Source organism: Leptonychotes weddellii, chromosome 7, assembly GCF_054177405.1.
Source record: "Leptonychotes weddellii isolate Sample4059 chromosome 7, ASM5417740v2, whole genome shotgun sequence".
Lineage (NCBI taxonomy): Eukaryota > Metazoa > Chordata > Mammalia > Carnivora > Phocidae > Leptonychotes > Leptonychotes weddellii.
Window position 1 is genome coordinate 131,793,571 of NC_138375.1, and position 27,284 is coordinate 131,820,854.

At 46.0% G+C, this 27,284-nt stretch overlaps 2 protein-coding genes, 1 long non-coding RNA gene and 2 other non-coding genes across 8 annotated transcripts; 1 reads left to right on the forward strand and 4 right to left on the reverse strand.

Moving 5' to 3' along the window:
- Nucleotides 1–201: 201 nt before the first annotated feature.
- On the reverse strand, nt 202–4,771 carry RACK1 (receptor for activated C kinase 1). The gene is made up of 8 exons (XM_006746567.3): nt 4,542–4,771; nt 3,309–3,480; nt 2,621–2,768; nt 2,305–2,400; nt 1,775–1,885; nt 1,225–1,365; nt 715–825; nt 202–318 (listed from the first exon to the last, which is right to left on the reverse strand). The coding sequence occupies exons 1-8, from the start codon at nt 4,648–4,650 to the stop codon at nt 253–255; spliced, it is 954 nt and encodes a 317-aa protein (XP_006746630.1). The 5' UTR covers nt 4,651–4,771; the 3' UTR covers nt 202–252.
- LOC115936682 (small nucleolar RNA SNORD96 family) lies at nt 2,925–3,003 on the reverse strand. Its single transcript, XR_004072093.1, has one exon. It is a non-coding gene; the product is annotated as a small nucleolar RNA SNORD96 family (small nucleolar RNA).
- On the reverse strand, nt 4,178–4,245 carry LOC115936683 (small nucleolar RNA SNORD95). Its single transcript, XR_004072094.1, has one exon. It is a non-coding gene; the product is annotated as a small nucleolar RNA SNORD95 (small nucleolar RNA).
- A 290-nt stretch (nt 4,772–5,061) lies between the features above and the next one.
- LOC145722770 (uncharacterized) lies at nt 5,062–17,124 on the forward strand. Its single transcript, XR_014147294.1, has 2 exons — nt 5,062–5,147; nt 12,856–17,124. It is a non-coding gene; the product is annotated as an uncharacterized LOC145722770 (long non-coding RNA).
- On the reverse strand, nt 5,140–27,284 carry TRIM52 (tripartite motif containing 52). Of its 4 annotated transcripts, none has more exons than XM_031017367.2 (3): nt 17,234–21,645; nt 9,952–10,040; nt 5,140–7,799 (listed from the first exon to the last, which is right to left on the reverse strand). In XM_031017367.2, the coding sequence occupies exons 1-3, from the start codon at nt 18,014–18,016 to the stop codon at nt 7,739–7,741; spliced, it is 933 nt and encodes a 310-aa protein (XP_030873227.1). In that variant the 5' UTR covers nt 18,017–21,645; the 3' UTR covers nt 5,140–7,738. The 4 variants fall into 4 exon arrangements, with proteins under 4 accessions (XP_030873227.1, XP_081683390.1, XP_006746637.1 ...); XM_081827264.1 differs by lacking the exon at nt 5,140–7,799 and adding an exon at nt 26,065–27,284 and having other exon boundaries at nt 9,878–12,587; nt 17,234–18,526; XM_006746574.3 differs by lacking the exon at nt 5,140–7,799 and having other exon boundaries at nt 9,878–12,587; nt 17,234–21,637.

Consider the following 27,284-nt stretch of genomic DNA (forward strand, 5'->3'; position numbering starts at 1 on the left):
TTGTTTTGTAATCGGGCTTTGAGGAATGACAAAATGCCTATTTGTTATTTCTTTATAAGCTAGGACTGAGGTTTTACTATTCCTGAAGAACATTTTCGCCAGGCTTAAGGGAGGCCTAGAGGATCTATACTCGAGACACAGGATATTGTGATGTAGCATAGCATTACAAAGTAGCTTTTCTTGTTTATCAGAAAAAGACACTTTCTAAAAGTCAGAAAACCAATGTTTTATTCCTAGAGCTCTGCCATATTTCTAGCGGGTGCCGATGGTCACCTGCCACACGCGCACCAGGTTGTCTGTGTAGCCGGCAAACAGAGTCTGCAAGGGAGAAAGGACAATGATAGGTCATGTCAGAGCCACAGAACTCTGCATTTCTAGTAATAAAGATGGCCTTTCTTTTAAGATCCCCAATCTCCTAACCACCAGGTTGTAGGCAGTATATATTCCTAGAGAAGCCAACAGCTGGTATTAAGGATTCATACTTTTGTAAAATGGTTATCTGAGGTGTTAACTGAAGGCAGGTAATCACTGCCTGCTAGATCAATTTTCCTTCCAATTCGGGAACATGTACTCTATTCACTGGCACAGCTAATCTGGTCCTCCCAAATCACCCTGGCTAATTTTGTCATTTTACTTTATGTCAAAGACACACCAAGAGCATAAAGGGAGAGAGAAAAGGTAGAAGCCAAGTCACTTAAGGAGAGACCTACTTACCTGACCATCAGCAGACCAGGCCAGAGAGGTACACTGGGGTGGCTCTGCCTTGCTGCTGGTACTGATAACTTCTTGCTTTAGTTCATCTACAATGATCTTGCCTTCCAAGTCCTGGGGAAGGAGCAAAATCAGGATAAGGAGGGACTCTGTTACAAGCATTGGCGGGGAGCGGGGGGCAGGCGGGTAGAGGTTGAGGATGTTGCTGAACAGCCTAAAATGCACAGGCGTGCCTCCCTTCCTCCCCACCAGAACAATCTAGACCAACATGTCAACTGTGCTGAGTTTGAGTAAATTGTTGTAATTTGCCATCCCCTTTAGTAGACAAATATCTGCCACCACTGTAAATCCCAATCTTGGGAAGCTGTTAACTTGCTCTTCCTTGATCTCCACTGATAGCCCCATGGTTGTTCAGGAAGCTTGAATCCCATCAGTGACATATGAGGAAATCACAACATTGCCAGGGCTCAGAGTACAGCCAGGTGCTCGGCCTTAACTATAGCCCACACTCACCCAGATCTTGATGCTGGGGCCTGTGGCAGCACAGAGCCAGTATCGGTTAGGACTGAAGCACAGGGCATTAATGATGTCCCCACCATCAAGTGTATAAAGGTGCTTGCCTTCGTTGAGATCCCACAGCATGGCTTGGCCATCCTGGAAAGATAAGGAAAGGGAATTAGGGCAATATGAAACCTATTCCAGATGTTAATCTCAACAGTCTCAAAATTCTGTCCCTTCCCCCACAAATGTCCCAAAAGCTAAGGATTCAAATACCAATATTGATCTCTGAAAGCCTTTCCTTTCATGCAGGAAACCTCACCAACCCTACGTCTCTGACAACTTCTAAATAACTACAATCAGTTCTAAAAACTGAAACCTACTAATCAATAGCTTCAAGAAACCAGCTTTACTGAAAATAATCTTTTTGTTCCAAACAGTATGCCTTATCTATGTCATTTCTAGAAAGCAATCTTAAGAAATCTTGGATTGCTATCTCATTATCATAAGTATTCTTTCTAAAACACTGTCCCCCACTGAGTAGTAACTCCCAGTTCCTGAATACCTTCCCTCCAGAAGCGCAGAGGGATCCATCTGGAGAGACAGTTACAGTGTTCAGGTAGCCCGTGTGGCCGATGTGATTGGTCTTCAGCTTGCAGTTTGCCAAGTTCCATACCTAGGTTTGGGAGGTTGGGGGGTAACAGGTGAAGAACCTGGCTCTGAATCCACTGGGGTCAGGAGGGCTCAGGACAAATGAAAAAGGCATGGCACCTTATTTAAAAGCATTCCAGGACAGGGTGGCTATTTTTCATTCTATCAGTAACAAAAAGGTTAAAAGAATTTGTCTTGGTCACCCAAGGACAATTAAGATTAAAAAAGATAACAAATGTTCTGTGTGTTGCTTTATGGGGGACACTGGGCTTAATTAGCTACTTCAGAGAAAGTATTAAGAACTAATGGTCTGTACTTAGAAGACAGCCATAGTAAAAGCCAACTGAGGGACAAAGCCTTCGAAGTTAGAGCTTATGACCACCTGGGAGGCAGTGGGAGAATATTCTGGCTGGTAAAGGCCCTACACCCTGGTTCCAAGCTCACCTTGACCAGCTTGTCCCAGCCACAGGAGACAATAATGGGATTGCTGCTATTGGGTGAAAATCGGACACAAGATACCCACTCCGAATGGCTCTCGTCCTGCAGAAGACAGAAATCAGGAGAAACGATCCTGGTCCCCATGAAACCCACCACCCCTTCCCTCAGTTACATGGGAAGTATTCACACCCCCAGAACCCAAATCTTAGTATTAACAAAACCCTTTAGAGTCCAGGCCAGGCTTGAAATCACCACATACTGGCAAGATGAGAAGAATAGAGAATCTTCAACATGTGCTTTCTACATGTGCCTTCACAGTTACCTGGACAGTATACTTGCATACACCCAGAGTATTCCACAGCTTGATAGTTTTATCTCGGGAGCCAGAAACAATTTGCCGGTTGTCGGAGGAGAAGGCCACACTCAGCACATCCTTGGTATGTCCTACAAATCTGCGTGTGGTGGTACCCCTGAAGAGGAGGACTTGGTCAGTCTCTAAATGCCGCAAACATCCTTCACATCAGACTATTTCCCTGGCCTTTTCGGCTCACTGGAGCTGCCATTAATCACATGAGTCTGGACATGGGTCTGATCACAACAGGCCCACGGTTGAGCATATGCCAGAGAATCCCTTCAGAATTGCAGGACATGTCCTCACTCCCGCATGGGGATTGGCTGACAATGTCATCTGTCATCACCGGGATCCTCCATTATGCCTGACCATCCAAAGACTGAGCTCCCAAGCTTACCAGCTTCAAACACTCGCCAACTCCCCACCACAGTATGTGGCAAAACTGCTCAACCAGCCCACTCCTAACAATTCTGCCTAACTAATTAAAAGCAGCAAGGATAGAAACCAAACAAACCCAACTATCTTTTCTAGGTACTCTCTTGCCCTACAGTTCCCACAATGAACCTCACTGTCCCTTGGAAACCACCTCCCAACACATGTACATCATTTCTGCCCAGCTTTTTCCCAGTGCCCCAAAGTTAATTGACCAGCTACTTGCGTTGTGAGATCCCAAAGACGAAGAGTTCCATCCCAGGAGCCCGAGAGGGCAAACTGGCCATCTGAGGAGATGACCACGTCACTAACAAAGTGGGAATGGCCCCGAAGAGCACGCTGCGGGATGCCATAGTTAGTCTCATCCCTCGTCAGCTTCCACATGATAATAGTCTTATCTAGGGGAGGTAAGAGAGAAAACCCAGTGAGGAATCCCATAGCCCCTTGCTGATCTACTGGATAATCCAGGATCCCTCAAGTTCATTGGTGGACATAAAAGATAACAAAGACACACAAAGGTGGAGGAGAACCACAGGCTGAGAGCCGTTATTAGTCAAGGACAAGTGATTGGCTATTCAAAAAAGAGTCAAGTAGAACTGAGTAATGCCATAAAGATTAAACTCAGGGATACAGAACTTTAGCAGATTTTGGATGCTCTTTTCTAACATTCAGATCAATTAAACATCTTTTTTGAGTCTGAGATCTAAAGATCTGAGATCTGAGATCTAAAGCATAAACACTACTGCTTGGGTGTGGGAAGACTAGCTGTGAGATTCTTAACAATTGCTGCTGAGGGCTGCCACAAGTGCTGAATTTGGAAAAGTTGCTTTACACGCTACCAGACTGGATGCTTTCAATGAAACATGTTAGACTGAACAAACTTTCCAATTAAGCACCAAACATTACCCCAGCCTCAGCCTACTTTTAATAGTGTGGGGGCCAACAAAAGGCACAAGAGGCCTCCAACCGCTGCCAAGTTCAGAGAATGAAAAAACCGAAGGCAGGGGGAAAAAAAGGCACGGGCCAGCAAGGAGATTGGAGACACGACTTTCCCTTGGAGTCCATCCACTACCCACTAAGCACAGGGCCGGGCAGAAGCTCAGAAACAGCCTCTGGATCTCAGCACAAGCACTCAGATGGCATGTTGGGATCATCACCGCCCCGCCCGACCCCGCAGGCTTCTGTGCACACTCAGGCACACCTGCGAGAAGGTGGGTATGAAATAAACTCCAACCCTGCAATCCTCCTGCCAGCCACGAGCTAATCTAGGTCTCCATCTCCGCCAAGTGGGAATGCCTCACGGGCTTATCCGGGCTGAAGCCTAGGCCCGGGTCCGCATGCCCCAACTCACACCGGGACGGAGTTTTCCAAGCCGCCAACTCGCGCGCCACTGGCAACGCCAGGCGACGCGCGCAACCCACTCATCCCTCAATCCTTTGCCCCGCACCTTAGCCCGTACCTCGAGAGGCGGACAGTATCATGTCCGGGAACTGGGGAGTGGTTGCGATCTGAGTCACCCAGCCGTTGTGGCCCTTGAGGGTGCCACGAAGTGTCATCTGCTCAGTCATGGCGGCGGCGAGTGCAGGTGTCGCCGCGGCGACAAGGATGGAATTGGATAGTTCAGAGAGACCTGCAACACAGCCACTATCGCCCCGGCCCTGCGGAGGAAAAGGGAGAAAAGGCCCCCGCCGGAACCGGAAATACCCGCCTGTTCGAGCAAAAATGGCGGCCCCCATAATGCATTTCTGCTTAAGATGGCGGCGCCACGTAGGGCAAAGGGCGAGGTGAAAAGACAAAACTTCATGGTTCCCTCGCTACGCAACATAGTTTGGCAGTGCTATACAAAAACATGCTGAAACTAACTCCACCAAGCGTTTAAAAAGGCCCCTCAAACGTCCACTGGGGCATGATGTGTAAGAAGCGGAAGACGGTAAGCGCACAGCATATTCCCATAAGGATCGCCCTGCGCCTTCACTGCCCCCACGTGGCACAGCGCGAACCCCGCCCTTTCCGCTTGGTGCCTCGGAGGGCGACGCTGAGGGAGCTTAATTTCGAGGTGAGAACTGTGAGTAACGGTAAGCAATATGAAAAATATGGTAGTCAGCTTTTAAAGTACACTGCTCAGGTGAACTACTAAACCCTGACGGATTTCCATCGCAGTGGACAGCTGCTCCCTCAAGAGGTTTTTGCTCTGAGGGAATTGACTGAGGCACTCCCTGTCCGGAAGGACTTAGTCCAGGCAGAAGTTCAGACAGGAATGGGTTACGGAACGGAAAACCCGGGAGGAACGAAAAATCGGCCTGTGGGCTGCTTGTCGGCCACCCAGCTCTCGCCGTGGCAGGAGTGCGGAGAGGCGTCGCAGAAACTAGAAGGAGAGGAAAGGCCTCCGGGTTCTGACTTGTGCGGACTCGGGTCGAAAGCCGGCTCTGAGCCTCACCACCTCACAGAAAGGTCGGCCGGTCTGCGGGTCCAGGCGTGCCCCCAAGGAGGTGCCCTCAGACTGGGAAGCAGTGGAACATGGTTCCCGGGCTGCCTACCGGCCTCCCATTTAACCGCATGGTATGTGAATATGTGGTGCCTCCCACTACCGCACATCCTTGGTATTAAGAGATGATGCTGGCAGATAGCGCCCTTGTCACAAATTTTTTTAAAGGGGGAGAGGCACAGACCAGGGTGATAGCAGTCGCTGTCATCTATGCAAAATAAGGGGAGATTATACATACGTATTTATTTTGTTTGTAACACGTATTAAGTTTCACATCTGTGAAACGAGGTTGTAAATAATAGTACCTACCGAAAATGGTGTTGAGGAGAGTAAATGAGTTAAGATAGGTTTAAGCGTCCAGAGCAATGCCTGGCAGAGTAAATGCAGGCAAACTTAAACTCCCTAGCTCTTGTTTTAGGTCTTGGGGGATACAGCTGTGAGCAAGACGGTGAGGACTTGGTTTTCTTGGAGTTTACATTTGATGGGGTGAGTGGAAAGGAGATTGAAAGGGAAATTGGAGCAAAGAGAGGAAGGAGAAGTAGGAGACAGCCCTGTGGATATATGGGAGGATAAGGTTCCAGTCAGAGGGACCGAATATGACGGGGGCAGGGCAGGAGTCAGTGCCAAAAGTCCTGAGCTGGAGTTTTGGAGCTGCTGAAAACCAAACAGTGGGATGGAGGTGAGGGGCAGTTGACAGGGCCGGCAGGCGTGGGGAAGGACTGTGGCTTCTCAGGGTGTGGGCCTATGTTTCAAGGGTCCCGGTTGTGTACATCACTTGTCTTTTCTCTTTAGCAACACTAAACTCGAACTGCACCCCGACTCACATGTTTTGTTTGTCCTGTGGTCATGAGAGACCCCTACCTTCACCCACACCAATATCCAGCTCGCTGTTCATAGCTCCGGTCATGCCAAGTACTCTGGGCGGTTGGGACAAATGGGGAGGTGAGAGATTCCACGCATCTTCAAGTGGAGATGCACAGTGCAAACACTCCCCTGGCTGTTGGCCTGTACATGCAGAGGATTTGCTCTCAGTTCAAGAACACACTTCCTTTATCTCCTACCTATACTCTCTAAAGAGATCATTCCTTAGTCATATTTACCCCCTCGAGAAACCTCATTTGGCTGTTTTCTTGAATGTTGCCAGGGAGCCCCTGTGGAATCAACATCCCTGAGGTAGGGCCAGGAGTACAGGTTTATTTTGTTTGTTTGTTTGTTTATTTATCAGAGAGAGAGTACAAGCAGGGGGAGTGGCAGGCAGAGGGAGAAGCAGGCTCCGTACTGAACAAGGAGCCCCATGCGGGGTCATGACCTGAGCCGAAGGTCGTCGCTTAACCGTCTGAGCCACCCAGGCATTCCCAGGAGTGCAGGTTTAAAACGAGCCTCCCAGGTCTCAGGCCTGCTCTAGAACGCGACCTTTCGGCACCGCCCGGCCCTTTTCCAGAAACGGTTGGTTCCCAGGCTAGCCCCGCCCTCCCCAGGCCCCCTCTGGGCGGACCCCTTCTTCGAGTCCTCCCCTCGGGCTACCGAGACCAGACCGAGATTTCTGTAGCTGTCTTTGGCCTCCCGCAACCCGAGGGCCTCGCCCTACGCCAGCCCCTTACTCTTTGAGACGGTTCTGGCAGCGCCCCCTCCTGTTGGGCCAAGGCAGGAACTCGGGTTTTGCATTGGAGCCCACCAGCACCGATCTGGCAATGCCAGTGGAGAGGGAGGAATGGGATGTAATGGACTTCCGGACGACCGGACCACAGGATTGGACTTTCCACCTCGGAAGTTTTCCTCCAATCGGTGCCTGGCCTCCCTTCTCTTGGAGAGGATGCCGGCAAGCCACAAAACCACCGAGGGGCCTTCCTGAATCGAGGGAGGCCTGGCCCTGACTCTCCGGACACTTTGGGTGTAGTTGGGTGCAGGGGTTGGGTGCAGGGACCGGGTGCAGCGGGAGCCTTCCCCTCTTCAGCCCAAGCTGGAGTTGAGCCCCATACATGCCTGCTTCCCTCTGGGGCCCCGCAGCTCCCTGCTAGGCGTATGGGCCCACCTGGACTACTCCTCAAGCCTGGCCCCTTCCAGTGGGATGACTTCTCTCGGCTGCGCGATGCATCTTCAGAATAAGCCGCCTGCTTCCCATAACAGTCTGCTGCCTCTGTAGGCATCGGTAGGGCCTCTGGGCCTTTTCATTACACGTGTCTTTGATCTGGCCTCTGGGAGGTGGAAACCTGCTGGAGGGCCCCACCTGACCTTGGGAGAAATTGGGGAAAGTTAATCTGCAGAGTCTTCTTTGTGCTCCTCAGGCCACCCCTCTGGTAAGTTCCCCACCCACTTCTGGTCCCATCCCTTGGGCTGCCCGTCCTCTCCCATGTCCCCACTGGTACCACCTTCAGGCCCAGACAAGGTAAACAAAGGAGAGAAATTGGAAATGCTCTTCTAAGGAAGTCTGTCCCTGGGGTGCCTGGGTGGCTCAGTCGTGAAGCACCTGCCTTCAGCTCAGGTCATGATCCCAGCGTCCTGGGATCGAGCCCCACATGGGCTTCTCTGCTCATCAGGGAGCCTGCTTCTCCCTCTCCAGCTCCCCCTGCTTGTGTTCCCTCCCTCGCTGACTGTCAAATAAATTTATAAAATTTAAAAAAAAAGGGGGGGGGGAAGTCTTTCTCACCATTCCTTTTCTGCTGGGAATCCCTAAGATCGACACAGCTGGAAGAAGCCCCTCTCGTTTCCCTGCTAGAGGCCTATGACCTCTTCTAGGAACAGAGGCCTCTATTCCCTCCTGCCAGCATTCAGGAGATGAGACAGGTCTTCCCTTCCATGAGGTGGTGAGGATTATTGTGGGTGATAGGTGAGGGGCTGAGGGAAAGGGCTGTGGCCAAGACCAGAGGGCCTCTGTCAGCTAAAGTAAGTGGCTTCCCTTCATTTTGCTGTTCCTCTGCAGATTCAGTGTGGTTGGCATTGGCATGCCCCATACTCCTTTTGTGGCTACCCTGGCTCTCCCATGCTCTTCCAACTGTCAGTTCTCTCCCACACAGAACACACACATTATTCTGCCTGGAAGGCCCACCATATCCCACCCTCACTTTTCTTAGTTAATCTAAGTTTCCTTCAGGTCTCAACTTAGGTTGCCACATCAGGGAAACCCTCTTGTGACCCTCAAGTCTAGGTTAGGTTCCTCGTTTCATGCCCTCATGGTGATGGTGTTCGGGGCCTTCACAGCACTTAGTTCAATTTGCCCTTATTTGAATCCCTCAGGGCTTTTCCTCAGTGCCCTGAGGTCAGGGACTGGTCTGTTTGGGCTGCATTTGCTGGTAGAGGGTTTGGTTGTGGAAGATTCTAATCTTGGTGACTAGCCTCATAGGCTAAGTAGTTAAGGGCAAGTAGTTAAAGGGTGTTTCAGGCAGAGGGATCACCATGGGGAAGAGGTGTTAAGAGTGGTTTGCATGCAGAGGTTTGGGAGATGGTTTCAAATGGGAAGGTAGGATAGAGTGAAACCCAAGGTGATCAAGAAGCCCCTATCGAGGAGTTGACTAGTAAGGAATTTTGTCCTGAAGCCTAGGACTGTCTCTTTAGGATTATCGTAATCCCTCTCCTGCCTAGACTTGATTTTGCTGACAGTCATTTGTTGTCAGAGTGGAGGGTAGGTTGGAAGAGTGAGACTAGAAAGAAGAGTTTAGAAGCTGGACAGGAGGATCTGTAGGAGAGTCATGAGAGTCCTATAAAAGGAGGCACTGAGAACTTCCTACTGGCCTTATGAGTGAGTCAACATTTCATCTAATCCATATCTCTCCTCCCTACCCCACCTTCTTCACTCCAGTATCTAGAATTGGGCTCTGATTATAGAAACTATTTCATGATGAGGCCTAAAGAATTAAGTTTAAAAAGGTTGGAAGGAAACAGGGGAAGTTCTATTCTTAGGTTCTGTTCCATTATTCCTGGTGAGAGGTAGGGATGTGATATTAAATCAATGCCGGGAACAGATGTTATCAAAAAACCATGTATCATTTCTTTATGTCTCTTGATAAATATTTAGTGTCCATCTTAGGCAGAAATCTGAGGTCTAACAGTCCCCTAGAAAGCTGCTAAGGCATTCTGTTGTGTATTCCCTGGGAGATGGACTGTGGGATTCCCCAGACCCTAGGTGCTTCAGCAGATATGCAGTCAGAGGTTGTGGAAGTGGGCATGACCCAGGCAGGTCTGGACTGTAGTCCAGGCAGAATTATAAATATGCTAGGAGAAGGCAAGCCTCTAGCTTGTTAAAGGATTTAAAACACCATTAGGTGGTAGGGAGAAACAAAAGGTGACCCAAGGTGCCCTTTTTTTCAGCTTAAACCTGGAAGAGAATTTGATAAGAACTAGGGTTGGGAGAATATGTTGAAATGGAACTTTGAGGCTGGCTACTTACCACAAGATAAGAAGGCTGAAGAGGAAACAGTCCTTCCTGCTCATACTTGGGTTAAATAACCAGAGCTTGCTGAGAAATTCCATCCTCTGCTGGAGGGGGAGAGAGAGGATTCTATGTGCTTAAGAAATGCAGACAGAAAGGGGGTGTGACCTCCAGTGATCCTCTTCCAGGTGACCTTTGTCCTTCATTTTTGTGGGTCCCTGCTTGGTACCAAGTGGAATTGTCAATCAGAAGTCTCTGACCAACTCTGCATCTGAGTCCTTTAGGATGGGGTAAAAGATTAGGAAGGCCTAAGCTATGGACGAATAAGAATAAGCCACTCCCTGTTTTTTAAGGCTATTTCTAGCTCATTTTCCTCCTTTGGGAGGGATAGAGGTGGGGAGAAGAGTAGTAACTCTTCCTTCCTTCTTTGCTGGTCTACTGTCACATCTCCTCCTCCAACTTCTCACATGCCAAGATGAGCTATTTCCCCCTGCCCAGGGTTCTCAGACTGTACCTCTGAGGACTATGGTTTGTGGGCAAAGACTATATCATTAAAAGTTAAATTTGTCACCACTTTTAGCTCTCACAGTCTCCTCCTTTTCAGCCCTGTTATTCCGAAAACCTCTCACTTCCTCTTTTCTCATTATCACTACCAGTACAGACTGCTTTCCCTTCTAGGACTCCATGATTTCTTTATCATCCTGTCAGGATTTAGGTGTGAGAGGAGAAAGGGAAGAACCCACTTACCTACTTTAATGCTAGGTTTTGCCCCACATCCCATTGTCAAAAAGTCAGGCACCAAATAAAACCTTATTTATTCTTATATTCCTCCTATTTTGAGGCCCCAGCCCTGGCTCTTTTTTGGGAAGAGGGTAAAACAGTTTGTTTTTTAGCTACTTCCTATTAGAGTTCTCCTCTATCACATTTCTCACATGTGATCCACATGAATCACAAGTGGAACTAGTTCAAGACTGTTTTAGTCACATTTTTAAAAAATACAAGAAGGCCTTCTTTTAAATATTTTCTTCTATGCCCCAAAATACCACCTTTGAGCCTACCTCTCTTGATTGGGAAAAGAGAGTTCCCACTTCTTTTTCATCTTCCCTTTGGACTTGCTTCTACTCCTGAGAGTCCTAGAAAGGACCAGAATTCAACCTGCCTTATTTCTATGGAACTGTACAATTCATTGTGATTTGACAGCCACTAGCCATGTATGGCTATTTCAAATTAATTAAAATTAAATACAATTAAAAATTCAGTTCCTGAGTTGGACTAGACACATTTCAAGAGCTCAAGCTCAAGGTAGCTAATGATACCTACTACATCAAACAGCACAGATTGAGAACACTTCCATTGTTGCAAAGTCCTTTTAGACCTGGTATAGCAGGCTGTCTTATGTCCCCCTATTTGTTACCCTATTTTAGCAATTGGTAAATGTAATAACCTCACTATTACAGGATAACTTTCAAGGGGGGGCGGTCAGGGATTGGGGGTGGAGAATAGCATAGAACTCTAGGTCCTATAAAGATTTCTGGAGGCATGGCATAGGGGCCAGAGGTTGATGGCCAGTGGCAGGAAACCTAGGTTTTAAGGAAGTGCTTTAGGAGCTGATGTTATATGTGTGATTCCAGGGCCACACACCCCAACAGGAGCAGACAGGTTCTGGTTTTATAAGTTCTGCATAATACTTAAAAACCAAAGCAAAAAAAATGACTGTCAAAGTGATTGGCTCTGCTGAAACTGATGTTTGCTGAAGTGATTGCCTTACTCATCATTTCTAGATCTTCATTTCATATACTGCTTTATCTGTCATAGCCCCTGTTCTCCCAAATGGCAGTGACAGAGGCAGCTCTGGTTTAAAAAAAGGTCTGCTGACTCTGCCACCTGCCTGCCAAGAGCTGGGAGAAGTAGGAGTCGTATCAGTTAATCCACTAAGACTGCGTTTAATAAGGTTCTAGCTAGGTGGAGCTATTCTTCCATTCAACACTTTTAAACATGTAGGTCAGTCACTGGCTATAGGGCATATGTAAAGCTGGTCAAATGGCACATCTGTGGATTTGACCACTTTCCCTGAGTAGAGACCAATGGTTCTCAACCACGGATGATTTTGTTTCTCTCACCCCTCTCCACAAGACATTTGGAAATGTTGGGAGACATTTGTGGTTTTCACAGCTGGTGGGGGAGTGCTACTTACATCTGGTGGGTAGAGTCCCGGGATGCTGCTAGGCATCCTACAGTGCACAGGACAGCCCCCCTCCCCCGAAAATAATTATTTTACTCAAAATGTCAATAGTGCTGAGGTTGAGAAACATAGGTCTAGGCTACAGTGTGGATCAGTTCTTAAAGTCCCGACTACTCATAAGGTCCAGGCTCAGTGGGATAATAATTAAGGCTAGCAAGTGTCTATTAAATTGGGAAGGAAAAAAATTAGGAGTCAGTGGAACTGTGGCCTCCATAAAACTGAAGGGCAGGTATAACTGGAGTGTGTTTGACTGCACTAGAAGGCTAAGAGCTAAGGTCATAGTGCAACTGGAGATGAGGATTTCAGATGTGTAGCAAGTCTGTGTAAAGATGAGGTCCCGGGTACAGCCACAGGAATAGCGAGGAGCAAGTTTAAACAGTCTGACTTGTGATACAGCAGTCAACAGCTGAACCTAGTAGGGAAAACATTCATTAAACAGATGAGTATCTGGTGAATATGAATATACCAGTTTTTCTCAATGTTTTTGTAACCCATAGCTCTACTTCTCATATTACCTAAAAATCTCACATTTTCCCACCTTCAGTGCTATTTAAAATTTCACAATTAAGTATCATGACTAAAAATCAAAGCAACGGTAATTTTGTAAGGCAAAATTTATTCAGATGATGTGATAACCCAGTCACTGTTAAGCCTTAACTTTTCTTTCCTGGGTGGTGTAGAAGATGTAACAAAACACAAGCTGCTTTAACAATACTCTGGTACTGCTTTCTCCGCAGAGCTAGATATACCCCCTCCCCCCAAAAAAGCTTTTAAGATGTAAAGAGAAAACGGAATGAATTCTTCTCATCTTTTTAGACATTTTATATCCCAATTTCTCTAGAGTCTTTATCTGGAAGTTTCTAGTCAAAACAATCAGACTTTCTACATACTCCTCTTGAAGTTCTTTCAGTGAGGACCAAATATCAGTGAAAACATTCTTTCCAAAAGCTACCACGGGTAGGTTTTAAGAACAACGTCAAGAACAAATAGTTCTGGATATTTCATGTTTTTTTTCTTGAAATAACTTTTATGAATCTAGTCCTTCAAAGATGGCCAAGCAAATTGGACATTCTTAGTATAAGTTTGCTATGTGTAGCTGGATTTTTGGTAAGTTTTGCTTAAAGTATTTCTTTTTTTTTTTTGCTTAAAGTATTTCAAAACAAGCAGGGATGTTGGTGCTTGCATTTTGACATTTCATGGTCTATGTGTTTTAAGCTTCAATGCATTAAATTCTGCTGAAAGTTTTAATTTATGAAATTTTAAAGTACAGATTCTCTTTAGGTGGTGTTCCAAAATCAGAGGGTTGTTTTGTCATTGGTGTTCCAAAATCAGTTCTGTCCATAAATTCAGCTGAATACAGTTGACAACCAAGGAACCTCAGTATGTAACAGAAAATACTCTTCAACAGCATTCTGAACAGATCTTCAAAAATCAAGGCAAACTGGGATTGAATCTACCATTTTTCACAAAGGTTAACTGACAGAAAGGTGAAGATTTCCAGTAGATTATGGGCCAGTTGATGGAAGCTGATGCCTGGTGGTGATTGCTACAGTACATCTTAAACACAGTTTTCTTCAGTTTTTGCCAAAAACCCAGATCTAAAACACTACTGTAATGGATACCCTTATAATATTATAATTTTCCTCCAACTCAGTTCATTTGCTACAGCTTCAAAAATACTGTCTTTAGTGGTCAAGTATTAGGCTTATGAAACCAGCACACTCAAGAGTTTTTAAAGCCTATTTTAAACATAAGCAAAGCACATTTTTATCAGATTCTTCTCAACTAAGCAAAGAAGGCTGAGCTGATGTTTTTAAAACATGAAGTTTGATATACTCAGTCATCAATCCAGAGTTAAGACTGCAGACGTAGATGAAGAAAGTCTGGAATTCCACAATTTCCTCTCAAAGTTGTGGCAGCACTTGGAATGCAAGGCTTCACAAGTTTCTCCATTTTTTTCTCCTTTGCAATTAAAAGGGCTATTTAATACTATGCTTTCATAGCCTTTGAAGATTGCTGTTAATATTCCAATACTGTCCAATCTTAAAGCTGCAGAGAATTGTGCTTTGCAGAATACTCCACTGTTGTTATAGCATAAATTTAACAGTGTTTGGCATGGTGTCACTGCCCAACATTTTCAGGTAACTCAGCTGAAGAAGTTCACCCTATCTTCTGCGTCATAACGTGAATACATAGTTGATAAAAGCCTCAGAAAATTTTTTGGCTGCCATCTTTAGCTACCTCAAAGGAGAAAACAGAAAAAGGAGTACTGATGGTGGAAGCATCTGGTCCTTCTTGGAGAACGATGAGTGATTTTATTGGCGGCAGCTGGGTGGCAGAGCAATATAGGCATCCAGTTATGCCTGAGCCCCAAGAAGTGAAATCTTTGTTCATTTCCTTTTTATACACCCATCTGCCGCCTAAAACCTGACACCATTTAATGGTGCCCTTGGTCAAATCTATAAATGATCTTACTTTCATAATCCTCTGATTCTAGCTTGAAGAGTCAAGATGAACTCTAACTCATGGGATGGACAAAATGGGAGATGCAAATAAGTAAGCTTTTCAGAGCTAAAAAGCCTCTTTTTATACAAAATTAAACTTTAAAAGAACATTGACCTCAAAACAACATAACTGTCTTGGATATGCTATAAAAATAGCAGTATGTTCCCACCCACAGTGAACATCTGCAGCTACCCAACCTGTCATACCTCATTAATTATAGGCCTTACTCTGAATGCTGCTTGTTCTATCTTTGTACTCCCACCAGCCAAGGAGTTCTTTCCAACTTTATTTCTTATGAAATGTTTTTTCTTTTTAACATTACAACACTATAATTTTGTAAACTATAACTCTTCGCCATATCCGCAATGCTAATATAATTTGTGAGGGAGAGAATGCCTTTCTCTCCTATTCCTAAAAATCACTGACTATTCCTTGAGTCTGTGAGTGACAACACTCTACTCAGTCCCTAAAACTAAAAAACTTGCTTACCTCCAAAGTAGATAAAAAATGTGTTGAATTGGTAGCTGACAAAAATTCACTGTAACCAGAACTGTGTGATGGATAATGCATAATATTAAATAAACCATTATACAAAAATAGTTTATTATAATGATTATTATTATGAGAGTTTATTCAGTAAAATTCTAAATTATGCTACTGTAATGTTATGTTGAGCAATGAAAGGCAGTAACAAAACTATGTCATCAATTACTAAGTTTATACATACATAAAAAATTTTTACCTCTTCAATGTAATTCCTATGTTTGGCAACACCATCTACCTAAATTCTGGTATATGGTTGAACATAAAAGTTTTATTTCCTTTTAAATATTCTATATTTTGAAAGGGTTTATCCCCAATTTGTTTTACTTGGTTTTGGTGTTTATATTTACTGGTATGCTTTATAAGTAAGAGTGTTCTCTGGCTTCCCTGGTTGAAAAGACCATCTCTTTTCTCCTGTCTAAATTGGCTTTCAATTAAAATTTCAGTTTTGAAATCCTTTCAGAAAATTCTAACAGAGGATTGAAAGGTTACCTTCTTACATCAGCTTCAGTGTACTAAAACCCAGAAGTACAGGACATAGTTTCTCGGGGCAGCAACCTTTGTTACCCTGGGGAAAGCATGGTGCTAGGGTTTGTGCTTAAAGTCAAGTTCGTTTGATGAAATTAGCAGTGATTTGTAGTTAAGATTTGTGTCTTATGTGTCCACTTACCAGTAACTGTAAGTTGGAAGAGTATGATAGTAGCTAATGTACGATGTCTTAGGACAGTGTTCTGTTTATGTTTTGACTGCAATCCAGAGTAAGCAATACATTTTACTCTCAGACCAAGTATACACACGTGTACATAAATTTAAAAGTTTCATAAGACAGTGTTTACCTTAGTATGTTCCATGCACTCTGATATATTCTGTTTAATATTAAAATAATGCTGGGTATGACCCATTTATTTTAAGACCCACTAATTGGTCAACCCCCACAATTTGAAAACCACTGCTATAGGAGAACATGAGGAAATGTTTTATAAACTGTAAAGTACACTGAAATGTGAGCAGCTGCTAATGAATATCCAGGATAAGACTTTTACGGGCCTGAGACATTCTCTCCTTCCTTGGGTACTGCTAGGAGTCACATTCACCTAGGCTTTTGGTAAGGAAGACAGTATTCAAACTGTCATTGAGACAACTGTATTAACCAAATCAGAACCCAAAGAAAAGAAGACAAGTTAGAGGAATATGAAAAAAAGCATACATCTGCTTAGTGCTTTATGGTTTATAAAATACTTTCACATACATGATCTCTTAATCTTAAGCCTAGGGGAAAATAAGCTAAGAGGTAGAGACCTGCCCAAGATTAGACAGTAAGTGGCAGAGCCAGGTCATCTGTTCCTAAATCCCTCACTCCTTTCACTGTGATAAAATACCAGGAAAGGAGAGTGATCAGGGCATGAGGCTTCTGATCCATCAAAAAGATGTTTATGTCCTCTGCCTCCCTCTGTAGGGAAAACAGACCCTACTGATGGGTGAGGAAGCAACCTCAGACTTTGGGAAGGGGGTGTGTTCAGTTGCACTTAATCTGTCCAGGACTCAAACCTGGCATTTCAGCCTATCAATACCAGTCATGTTTTTTTTGTATGTGTGTTTTTTCTCCAGTCATCTGTTTTGACACTGCTCTGAGTTCCCAAATGTCTATTATCTACAAGTCTTATGGCTTTCCATTCCTATGTGTTAAGGGTCCTGGGATCTTGGTCAGGTACACACTCAGGACTCAACAGAGGGAAATCAAATACTAGGGATATGTCACCTATACTCAGATTGAAAGGGAATAACAGTAGTAAGCTTCTGGTGACTGTTGTGTCTTTGCTTAGCTTCCCCTGGGGAAGCCAGTCGGCCTCAACCAATTTGTCTCCTTTCTCTACATATGCCCATCTCCATTATTGTGCCCTCATCTCTCACAAAAAAGAGGTTCAACTAGCAAGTACCCATCTCTCCCAGCTCCCCTTTTCTCTCCGCTCCCTTCAACCCCTCACCCTCTTTCCCCCTTGTGCCTCTCACCTTGTACTCCTGCACCACCTCCTCCAATGGCACCACGCTGTGCTGTTTGTGGCTCCTGGATTCTCTGCACACTACACAGATGGCCTCTTTGTCCACCTCACAGAAGAGCTTCAGGGCTTCCTGGTGTTTGGAGCAGATGCCCTGGTCATTCCCCCAGCTTCCTCGATAAGGAGTGGGGCACATTTGGCGAATTATCTGGACCATGTTGGCCAGCTGCAAGTTGGGACGAAAGCTGCGACGTGTAAAGCTCTTTCGGCACTGGGGACAGGTGAACTGACGTGGAGGGGCCGGAGGAGGCAGGTGGGTGTCAGGATACAGCTCTTGGTCGTCCTCATCGTATTCTTCCAGTATCTCCTCTTCTGGGTAGACGTCAATTCTCAGGTCATGTCTCAAGCCTCCCAGGTAATAGTCCCGGTCTTCCTCCTCCTCTTCCTCCTGGTCCACGTTGTCCCAATTCCTGACGCCACCGTCACCAACCCAGAGTTCATCATCTTGGTCCTGGAACACCTCATCAGCATTGCCCTGGTACAAAACCTCTCGAATAGAGTTGTCCCATCCACCGATGGCCCCCTCCACATCGTCGTCCTCGTCGTCCTCCCATTCATCTTCCTCCTCTTCCCTGTCGTCCTCATCTTTGCCCCACAGCTGGGTCACACACCCTCGGCAGAAATTGTGCCCGCAGCCTATGGACACAGGATCCTTGAAGTAATCCAGGCAGATGGCACAAACCGCTTCCTCCTGAAGGGTCTGCATGGGGTTAGGAATAGTGGCATAGCCAGCCATTTTAATGCGCAGCCTGTGTGTGTGGATGCCTCAGCTCGGAGCTGAGGAGCTGGGGGACTGCTTTGCGGGCCTGCCTCCAAGCTACGCTTGTGACCCAGGGCTGTTCTCAACCCTGCTCTTCCTCCTCAGGCCCGCAGAGATGCCTTCCTCCCTTCCCTCAGGCTTTTTCCAGCTCAAGGCGCGAAAGCCCGCGGTCCAGACTCAGCCGCCCCCCAAGGGCAGCGGGGGCTGAACCAGGCTGCAGCCTCCACTTTCCTTTGAGGCTCAGCTTGCAAACCCAGATCCTGACGTTTCTTGCTTCCCTCCAGGTTTACCCGATCCAGCGGCGTCCTCCTCAGGTGTCGACACTCCTCACCCAGCCCGAGGCGACAGAAAATGACGTAGGCGCTCTAACCCACACTCGGGAAGGGGTAGACTGAGCCGACGGAGGACCACATTCTCTATGATGCCCCAGGGGACGCCACAGCTGGGAGCCCGGCCGGCCAGGCAGCCAGCCCGAAGAAGAAAAGACTAGTGAGAATAAGTAGAGGTGGAAAGAATCAATTTAAGCCATTGAGCGGCTTACCGCCGCTCCAGTTAGCCAGATACATGAGATCCGGCAGTCTCACCGGAGCCAGTACGCAGGAACCGACCCAAAACGGGGGGGAGTGAGGCGGCCAAGCTCGAGCTCTGGTGCACTTCCGGCCCTTCTAGCCGGAGACCTTTGTGGTAGTGAGAACGCCTTCTCAGAGGCTGCGCTCGGGCGCGGGGGCGTGCGCTGCAGAAACGCAGCGAGGTGGGGCTTGCGGTGGCGCGGAGTTGCTGTGAGGGCTAAGGATCTCGCGTGGGGGCTCGCGTGCCTCCCAACTTTTCTTCTCTAAACGGTTAACCCCTTTATTTTTATATTTATTTATTTGAGAGACAGAGTGCAAGCGAGAGAGTATAAGCAGAGGGAGAGGCAGAAGCAGGCTCCCTGCTCAGCAGGACCCTGGGATCACGACCCGAGCTGAAGGCAGCCGCTTAACCGACTGAGCCACCCAGGCGCCCCCAATTAACTCCTTTAGTGCTGCCTGCAGAGCCTCGGCCTCCTAGCCCTGATCTCTCCCGCGACTTTTACTTCTATGTCCATCAGCACTGTCCTGCGACCACTTAGATACCTCAGACTCAGCATGCCCTACACTGACTTCTGTAGATCTTTTTTGCCTTCATTGATAATGCTTCCATTCACCGTCCACTTACCTATCTATGCACGCATGCATGCATCCATTCATCCACCCAGCTACCCATTCATTTTAATTCCATCCATCATATACATACATAACCCATCCATTTATCCATCCACTTTACAGGAACAAAAATGTAAGGCATGATCAATCCTTTCAAGGAGTTCAGAGTTCTAAGTGTGTGGTTTTCCATAACCCAAGGTTTTACAAGGTTTACTCGACCCTCACTAAGAAATGCACTGCACATGTTAATCCAATACAGACTTGTACATATATAACAGAAACAGAATTTCCCTTATGGCATTCAAGGCACCCTGATATGTTCTGTTCTATTTTCCCTAAGTAAGATGCTGTTCAAGATCCACTGGTATGATTGAACCCCTCATTAATTGGTCACTGTTTGGTTTGAGGAACACCACCTGCCCTAATGGAATCTTCAAGGCACCCTGGAATCCCTCCTCTCCTTCTCTGGGCCCAAACTTGAATCGTAGGTTCTACAGAGCAAGGATGGTAAATGTGCTGTTAACATTGTACATGCAGCTTCTCTATCATAGTGCTGATGGACATATAGCAAGTACTTCTTACATATCTGCTGAGTAAATAATGAACAAACCCAACAAATTGCAACCATCAAGTCCTGCTGATTTTTATTTCCTCAAATCTAGGCCACCTTCTCTGTCTCTGTTCCTGCCATCCTAGATCTGACCCCATCAGGTTCTGGCTGGACAAAAAGTTTCCTAAAGGGTCATGTGCACTCATTTCAGTCCATCCTGCAGCCAGCAGAACCATCTGCCTGAAACAGAAGTCTGACACACACATGCCAGGCTGTTGCCTCTATGTCTTTGGGCATATTCTCCCACCTAAACGGCTTTTGTCTCACTGCTTCACCCAGATATAACTCCCTAATTATCCAGGTCTCTGCCTAGGCATAATCTGAAGGAGATTCTTCCACGAGGCTGGTCCCAGGCTGTTTTAGCACCCCACATCTGTCACTTTCTGAGTGACCTTGGATTAGTTTCTTAACAACTGTGCTGCCATATCCCCATCTGCAAAATAAAGATGATAGTGGCACACACATTAGGGTTGTTGTGAAGTTGGTATTCCAATTCCAATTATTGACATCCGTAATTAGAACGGTGCCCACTGGGGTTATCCCCATTACCTACCATTATATTCCTTTCCTGTAGTAGACAAGCCATAGAAGAAACTCACCCCATCTCCTGTTCTCTTCCTCTTTGAATAGGATCAAGAGATTGGGACACTCTGGTGAAAAGTAGCCCACCATCTGTCGTTTAGTGGTTCTGAGAGCCTTATGTTTGGAGAGGGAGGGAGTTGAAACCCAGCCTTGACGTGCCTACAGTGGGGCACCTATTGGGAGTGTTTGTTAGGAAACTAACAAATTCCCAGTACGCAATCTGGGACACTTCCCAGAGGTCCTGACTGAGCCTGAGGAGCCATGAGGGAAAATCTGAGCAACAAGAAGTGGAACTGTGTTTCAGGGCTGGAATACTCACCCATCTCTGAATGCAGGTTCTACCTTATACAGCAGCAGCTGGGGAGCAGAACAAGGGAAGAGGGGGCTGCTCAAAAGCAAATTCTTGCCTGCCGTTGGGGGGGGGTGTACTGAACCCAGGAAGGAAGGAGGAGAGCTGAAGGAAAAGAGCAAGGGGGAACATGTACAGGGAGAAGAGGGTGAGAGAAGGCTAGAGGGAGCATCTTGGAGGAACTGGTAAGACTTAAAAGGAGCATATAATGGATACCCATTCTGAAGAATACCTAGGTGTATAAGAATCTTTAATACCTATTTCTTTTATCTTCTCTAAATTACCGTTCCTCATATCCAAGTGCCAGCTGGAAGGGGCTTCTTTCATATTCCCTCAGGTTGTTGTAAAGCCTCTCTTTCTGGGTTAGAAGAGAGGCTTGGTTTTAAGCCCCCTTGCAAGCCTGGCATCCCTGCAACAAGGCATGCTTCTATTTGCAGGAGGACTGCTCGCTGTCTCTTGAATCCAAACTTGGAGCTGTGGGTTGTCAGAACAGGTGACCTGGCACACCCAGGGCATCAGGCCACTTTCTCAGGGCATTGGGAAAATGGCAGCGGTGGGGGGTACTCACAGGCTGGAGCTTAGCAATGGTGGTAGCTGCTGATGTATTTTTCACAGGACTTGCAGAAAACGTATCCATGGAAACTCACATCAGCTTTTTTTTTTTCCCCCTAAGATTTTAAGTAATCTCTACACCCAGGGTGGGGCTTGAACCCACAACCCCAAGATCAAGAGTTGCATGCTCTTCCCACCAAGCCAGCCAGGCACCACTCACATCAGCTTTTTTAGGCTGGAGAAGCCCGCACAAGAGTTCAGGTGCAGGGGCGCCTGGGTGGCTCAGTTGGTTGAGCGACTGCCTTCGGCTCAGGTCATGATCCTGGAGTCCCTGGATCGAGTCCCTGGATCGAGTCCCGCATCGGGCTCCCTGCTCGGTGGGGAGTCTGCTTCTCCCTCTGACCCTCCCCCCTCTCATATGCTCTCTCTCTCAAATAAATAAATAAATAAATAAATTCAGGTGCAGATAATTTTTTTTCTTCTTTTTTTTTATTCATTCGAGATACAGAGATACAGAGAGAGAGAGAGAGAATACGAGCAGGGGGAGAAGTAGAGGGAAGGGGAGAAGCAGGCCCCCCGCTGAGCAGGGAGCCCGACGTGGGGCTCGGTCCCAGGACCCTGGGATCATGACCTGAGCCGAAGGCAGACGCTTAACCATCTGAGCCACCCAGGTGCCCCTTCATTTTTTTTTATTATGTTCAATTAGCCACCGTATAATACATCATTAGTTTTTGATGTAGTGTTCAATGATTCATTAGTTGTGTATAACACCCAGTGTTCATCCCAACATGTGCCCTCAATACCCACCACCCGGCGACCCAATCCCCCCACCCGCCTCCCCTCTGAAACCCTGTTTGTTTCCCGGAGTCCATAGTCTCTTATGTTTCATCTCCCTCTCTGATTTCTCCCCCTTCAATTTTCAATCCCTTCCCCTATGGTCCTCTGTGCTATTCCTTATATTCCACATATGAGTGAAACCATATGATAATTGTCTTTCTCTGACTGACTTATTTCACTGAGCATAACCCCCTCCAGTTCCATCCGTGTTGATGCAAATGGTAGGTATTCATTCTTCTGATGGCTGAGTAATATTCCATTGAATATATGAACCACATCTTCCTTATCCATTCGTCTGTTGAAGGGCATCTTGGCTCTTTCCACAGTTTGGCTATTGTGGACATTGCTGCTATGAACATTGGAGTGCATGTACTCCTCCTTTTCACTACATCTGTGTCTTTGGGGTAAATACCTAGTAGTGCAATTGCTGGGTCTAGGGTAGCTCTATTTTTAACTTCTTGAGGAACCTCCATCCTGTTTTCCTGAGTGGTTGTACCAGCTTGCATTCCCACCAAGTGTAAGAGGGTTCCCCTTTCTCCACATCCTCTCCAACATTTGTTGTTTCCCGTCTTGTTAATTTTTGCCATTCTAACTGGTGTAAGGTGGTATCTCATTGTGGTTTTGATTTTGTATTCTGCCACATTGCTGAAAGGACCGCCTTTGCAGTATCCCATAGGTTTTGGACCGATGTGTTTACATTCTCATTAGTTTCCATGAATTGTTTAAGTTCTTCCTTAATTTCCTGGTTGACCCAATCATTCTTTGGTAGGATGCTTTTTAATTTCCACATGTTTGAATTTCTTCCAAACTTTTTTGTGATTGAGTTCCAGTTTCAAGGCATTGTGCTCTGATAACACGCAGGGAATAATCTCAATCTTTTGGTATCAGTTGAGGCCTGATTTGTGACCCAGTATGTGGTCTATTCCAGAGAAAGTGTGCTCGAGAAGAATTAGCATTCTGTTGTTTTAGGGTGGAATGTTCTGCATATATCTACGAAGTCCATCTGGTCCAACGTGTCCTTCAAAGCTCTTGTTTCTTTGTTGATCTTCTGCTTAGATGATCTGTCCATTGCTGAGAGTGGAATGTTAGGATCTCCTACTATTAAATGTATTATTATCAATATGTTGCTTTATTTTGGTTAACATCTGGCTTATGTAGTTGGCTGCTCCATGTTGAGGGTACAGATATTTACAACTTTTAGATTTTCTTGTTGAATAGACCCTTTAAGTATGATATAGTGTCCCTCTACATCTCTTACTACAATCTTTGGTTTAAAATCTAATTTGTCTGGGTGCCTGGGTGGCTCAGTTGGTTAAGCGACTGCCTTTGGCTCAGGTCATGATCCTGGAGTCCAGGGATCGAGTCCCGCATCGGGCTACCTGCTCAGCAGGGAGTCTGCTTCTCCCTCTCCCGCTCCTCCCTCTTGTGCTCTCTCTCTCACTCTCTCTCTCAAATAAATAAATAAAATCTAATTTGTCTGATATGAGAATTGCTACCCCAGCTTTCTTTTGAGGTCTATTGGCATGATAAATGGTTCTCCATCCCCTCACTTTCAATCTGGAGGTGTCTTTAGGTTCCAAATAAGTCTCTTGTAGACTGCATGTGGATGGGTCCTGTCTTTGTATCCAATCTGCAACCCTGTGCCATTTCATGGGAGCATTTAGGCTGTTCACGTTGAGAGTAACTACTGAAAGATATGAATTTATTGCCATCATATTGCCTGTAAAGCCCGTTTCTATAGATTGTAAATTTCTGGTCTATGTTACTCTTGGGGTCTTTCTACTTTTATAGAATCCCCCTTTATTATTTCTTGCAGGGCTGGCTTGGTGGTTACATATTCTTTCAGTTTCTGCCTGTCCTGGAAGCTCTTTGTCTCTCCATCCGTTCTGAATAACAGCCTTACTGGATAAAGTTTTCTTGGTTGCATGTTCTTCTCATTTAGTACCCTGATTATGTCTTGCCAGCCCTTTCTGGCTTGCCAGGTCTCTGTTGACATTATTCTGATGTTCCTCCCTCCGTAGGTAAGAAATCTCTTCCCCCTAGCTGCTCTCAGGATAGCTGCCTTGGCTCTAAGATTAGCAAGTTTTACTATTATATACCGGGGCATTGGTCTATTTTTATTGGTCTTGGGAAGGGTCCTCTCTGCCTCTTGGACATGAATACTTGTTTCCTTCCCCAGATTAGGGAAGTTCTCAGCTATGATTTGCTCAAGTATACCTTCTAGTCCTCTCTCTCTCTCCACCCCCTCAGGGATCCCAATAATTCTGACTTTGGAACATTTCATGGTGTCACTGATCTCATGGGCTTCTAGTTGTTTACCCCTATCCTCCTTGACTTCCTTCCTTTCTATCAGCTTATCTTCTAGATCATTAATTCGTTCTTCTTTCTCATTTGCCCTAGCTGTTAGAGTATCCAGTTTAGACCGCTTCCCTTTCATAGCATTTTTAAGTTCAGTGCAATTAGATCTCATTTCTGCCCTTAGAGATTCTATATTGTCACAAATGTTTTTTTCAAGCCTAGCTAATGACTTCATAAGTGCTACCCTGAATTCTATGTCTGACATCTTTCTTATATCCGTATCTGTTAGTTCAGTGGCAGAGGCCATTGTCTCTGGTTCTTTTCTTTGTTGGGATTTCCTCCTCCTAGTCATTCTGTTGAGGGATGGTTGAGGGAATGTACAGAGTCCAAAATACCAACCACGACCCAGGCAAGATGCACCCTAGGAAAATCCGGAATGGTCGGAAGCCACCACTGAAAAAACAAAGCCAAAATGAAACCCAAGAATAAAATTTATAAAATTAAAAAAAATTTTAAATTATAAATTAAAAAAAGGGGGGTGAAGAGAAAGGGGGCTATAATCTCTCAGTGTGGGCAAAGTAGGATGTTTCAGTTCTTCTTGGGTGTATTTTGTTCTGTTTGTTAGAGGACACTACTTCCCAGAAATCCAGGGAAAGTAAAACTGGTATATATATAAAGGTAATATTGAATGGGGAAAGGACTACACTAAAGCATACATCTGTAAAAAAAATGTAGGTGTGAGAAAGTACAAGTTAAAAAGCTACTATGAAATATAAGTTGATATGTTGAACATCTAGTTGAAATGAGAAAAAGGTAAAAAGAAAAAAAACAGAAGAAGCGTAAGAGAAAAAATAAAAAGAAAAAGAGAGTTGTATCTGAAAAATTCACAAGCCATGAGGCAATGCCTGGAGCTCAATATACTATTTTCCCCTGGTGTTGGGGTTTTACAGTTTTTATGGGGCCCCTCGGGTTGTTACCCTCTTGTTCTTCCAGCCTATCTTCTGGGGGAGGGGCCTGCCGCGCTGTTTCTCAGGCAACCCGGCTTGGTCAGAGTTGCCTGGGTGGTGGTGGAGGCGGAATGGGCTCCTTGGAAACCGGTTTTTTGAGTTTTTGAACTTTTGTTCTCTGGTGGCTTTCAGTGCCTCTTCCGCCTCTTCTGGGGGTCAGAGCAAAAATGGCTGCACCCAAACCTCTGTCCCGGAGCAGAGAAATCAGTCTGCTCTTCTCTGAACCCGCCAGAACACACAGTCTCCGTTTCTGTAAGCGCCGGTGACAACCGCAGCCTCCCCACGGTGCACGCTCACAGCAACCTTCACAGAGGTCGACCCAGGGGCCCCGGCCTGTCTCTTCCCTTTGTGCCTCTAAAAGAGCGAGCGGTCCCGGTTCGCGCGCTCCCGCCAGGGCCCCCCCGCTTCCCTCCCACCCCAGCTCCTGGATCCTGTTTGAGCCCTGCTCTAAAGCCCTGCCCGGTTGGAGTGTTTGCCCCTTTTGGAGCAGGACGCTTTCTGCGCTCGGTTGTTATAGCACTTTCCCGGCACCAGCTTATGGTGGCTCCCTCCCGCTTCTGTTTATCTTCCCATAGCTGCCCGCAGATTCACGATTCAGCCCTTCCTACCTCGCGCCTGGTGGCGTTTTTCTGCTTGTAGAGATCCAGATGTATCTTCTTACATTTCAGGCTGGTTTCGTGGGTGTTCAGGATGGTTTGGTAGATATCCAGCTCAATTCGGGGGACCAGTGGAAACAAGGTCGCCTACTCCTCCGCCATCTTGCTTCCCTCCTCCCAGTTGCAGATCATTAAATGCCAGTTTATGGTGATGAGGCAAGCTCTTGTTACACCGACACTGGGAGCATCTGTCAGAGGTACTAGAGAGGCAGTCTAGCATTGGCTAGGTTGCACAGGGGTTGTCAAATCTGGCCCTCGTTTCTTTTTGCAAGTCCCAAGAAGTAAGAATGGTTTTTAAATTTTAAAGGAGTTATTTAAAAAAATAAATAAAGATGAATATGTGGTTGGAGACTGTATGTGGCCAGAAAAATCTAAAATATTTACAATCTAATACTTTACAGAAAAAGCTGATGCCTGGGCTAGGATGCATGGAATAGAGGACCTCCAGAGTGCCTTTTGATGTTGGGATTCTGGCTTGTGTCTCTCCTCTGGGTTCAAGAGTCAGGCTCTTCCCCTACTCCTAGCACTCCCTTCCTCAGTCTGATTCCAGAAGTCCTGGCTGGACAGGGTGAGTGTAACCAGTGGGTCTGCCTTGAGTCTGGTTGTGGGTTTGTGGCTGGTTTCAGTGTTACAGACTCCAGGAAATACTGGTGGTTCTTTCTCTCTGCTCCACTTGAAATGTAGCATCCACACAGAAATGCACAAATCATAAATTTATAGCTCTGAAAAAAATTTCGAAGTGTACATCCAGAACAAGAAATGGAGCACCCCCGGAAATCCCATGTCCACTCCCGTTCATTTTCCACAGCAGGCAAGCACTGTCCTCACTTCTTCAGCCGTGAATTCGTTATGTCTTTTTGTGAATTTCACAGAAATGGAACATACAGTGTGTGCTTTTCTGCTTGGCTTCTTTCATTTTACTTAATGTCCAGGAGAGATTCATCCATGCCATTGTATAGAGTCATAAATCCTTCAATCCAATTTGGTACAAATATTCCATTGTGTAAGTAGAGCAGATTTGTTTATCTGTTCTTCTGTTGATGGGCATTTGGGTTGTTTCCAGTGTGGGGCTGTTATGAACAGTGCTCTGAACACCAGAATCTGTCATTTGGTGAACATAAGTATGCAATTTTCTTCTCCCAGGAGTGGAGTTACTGAGCCAGAGGGATACA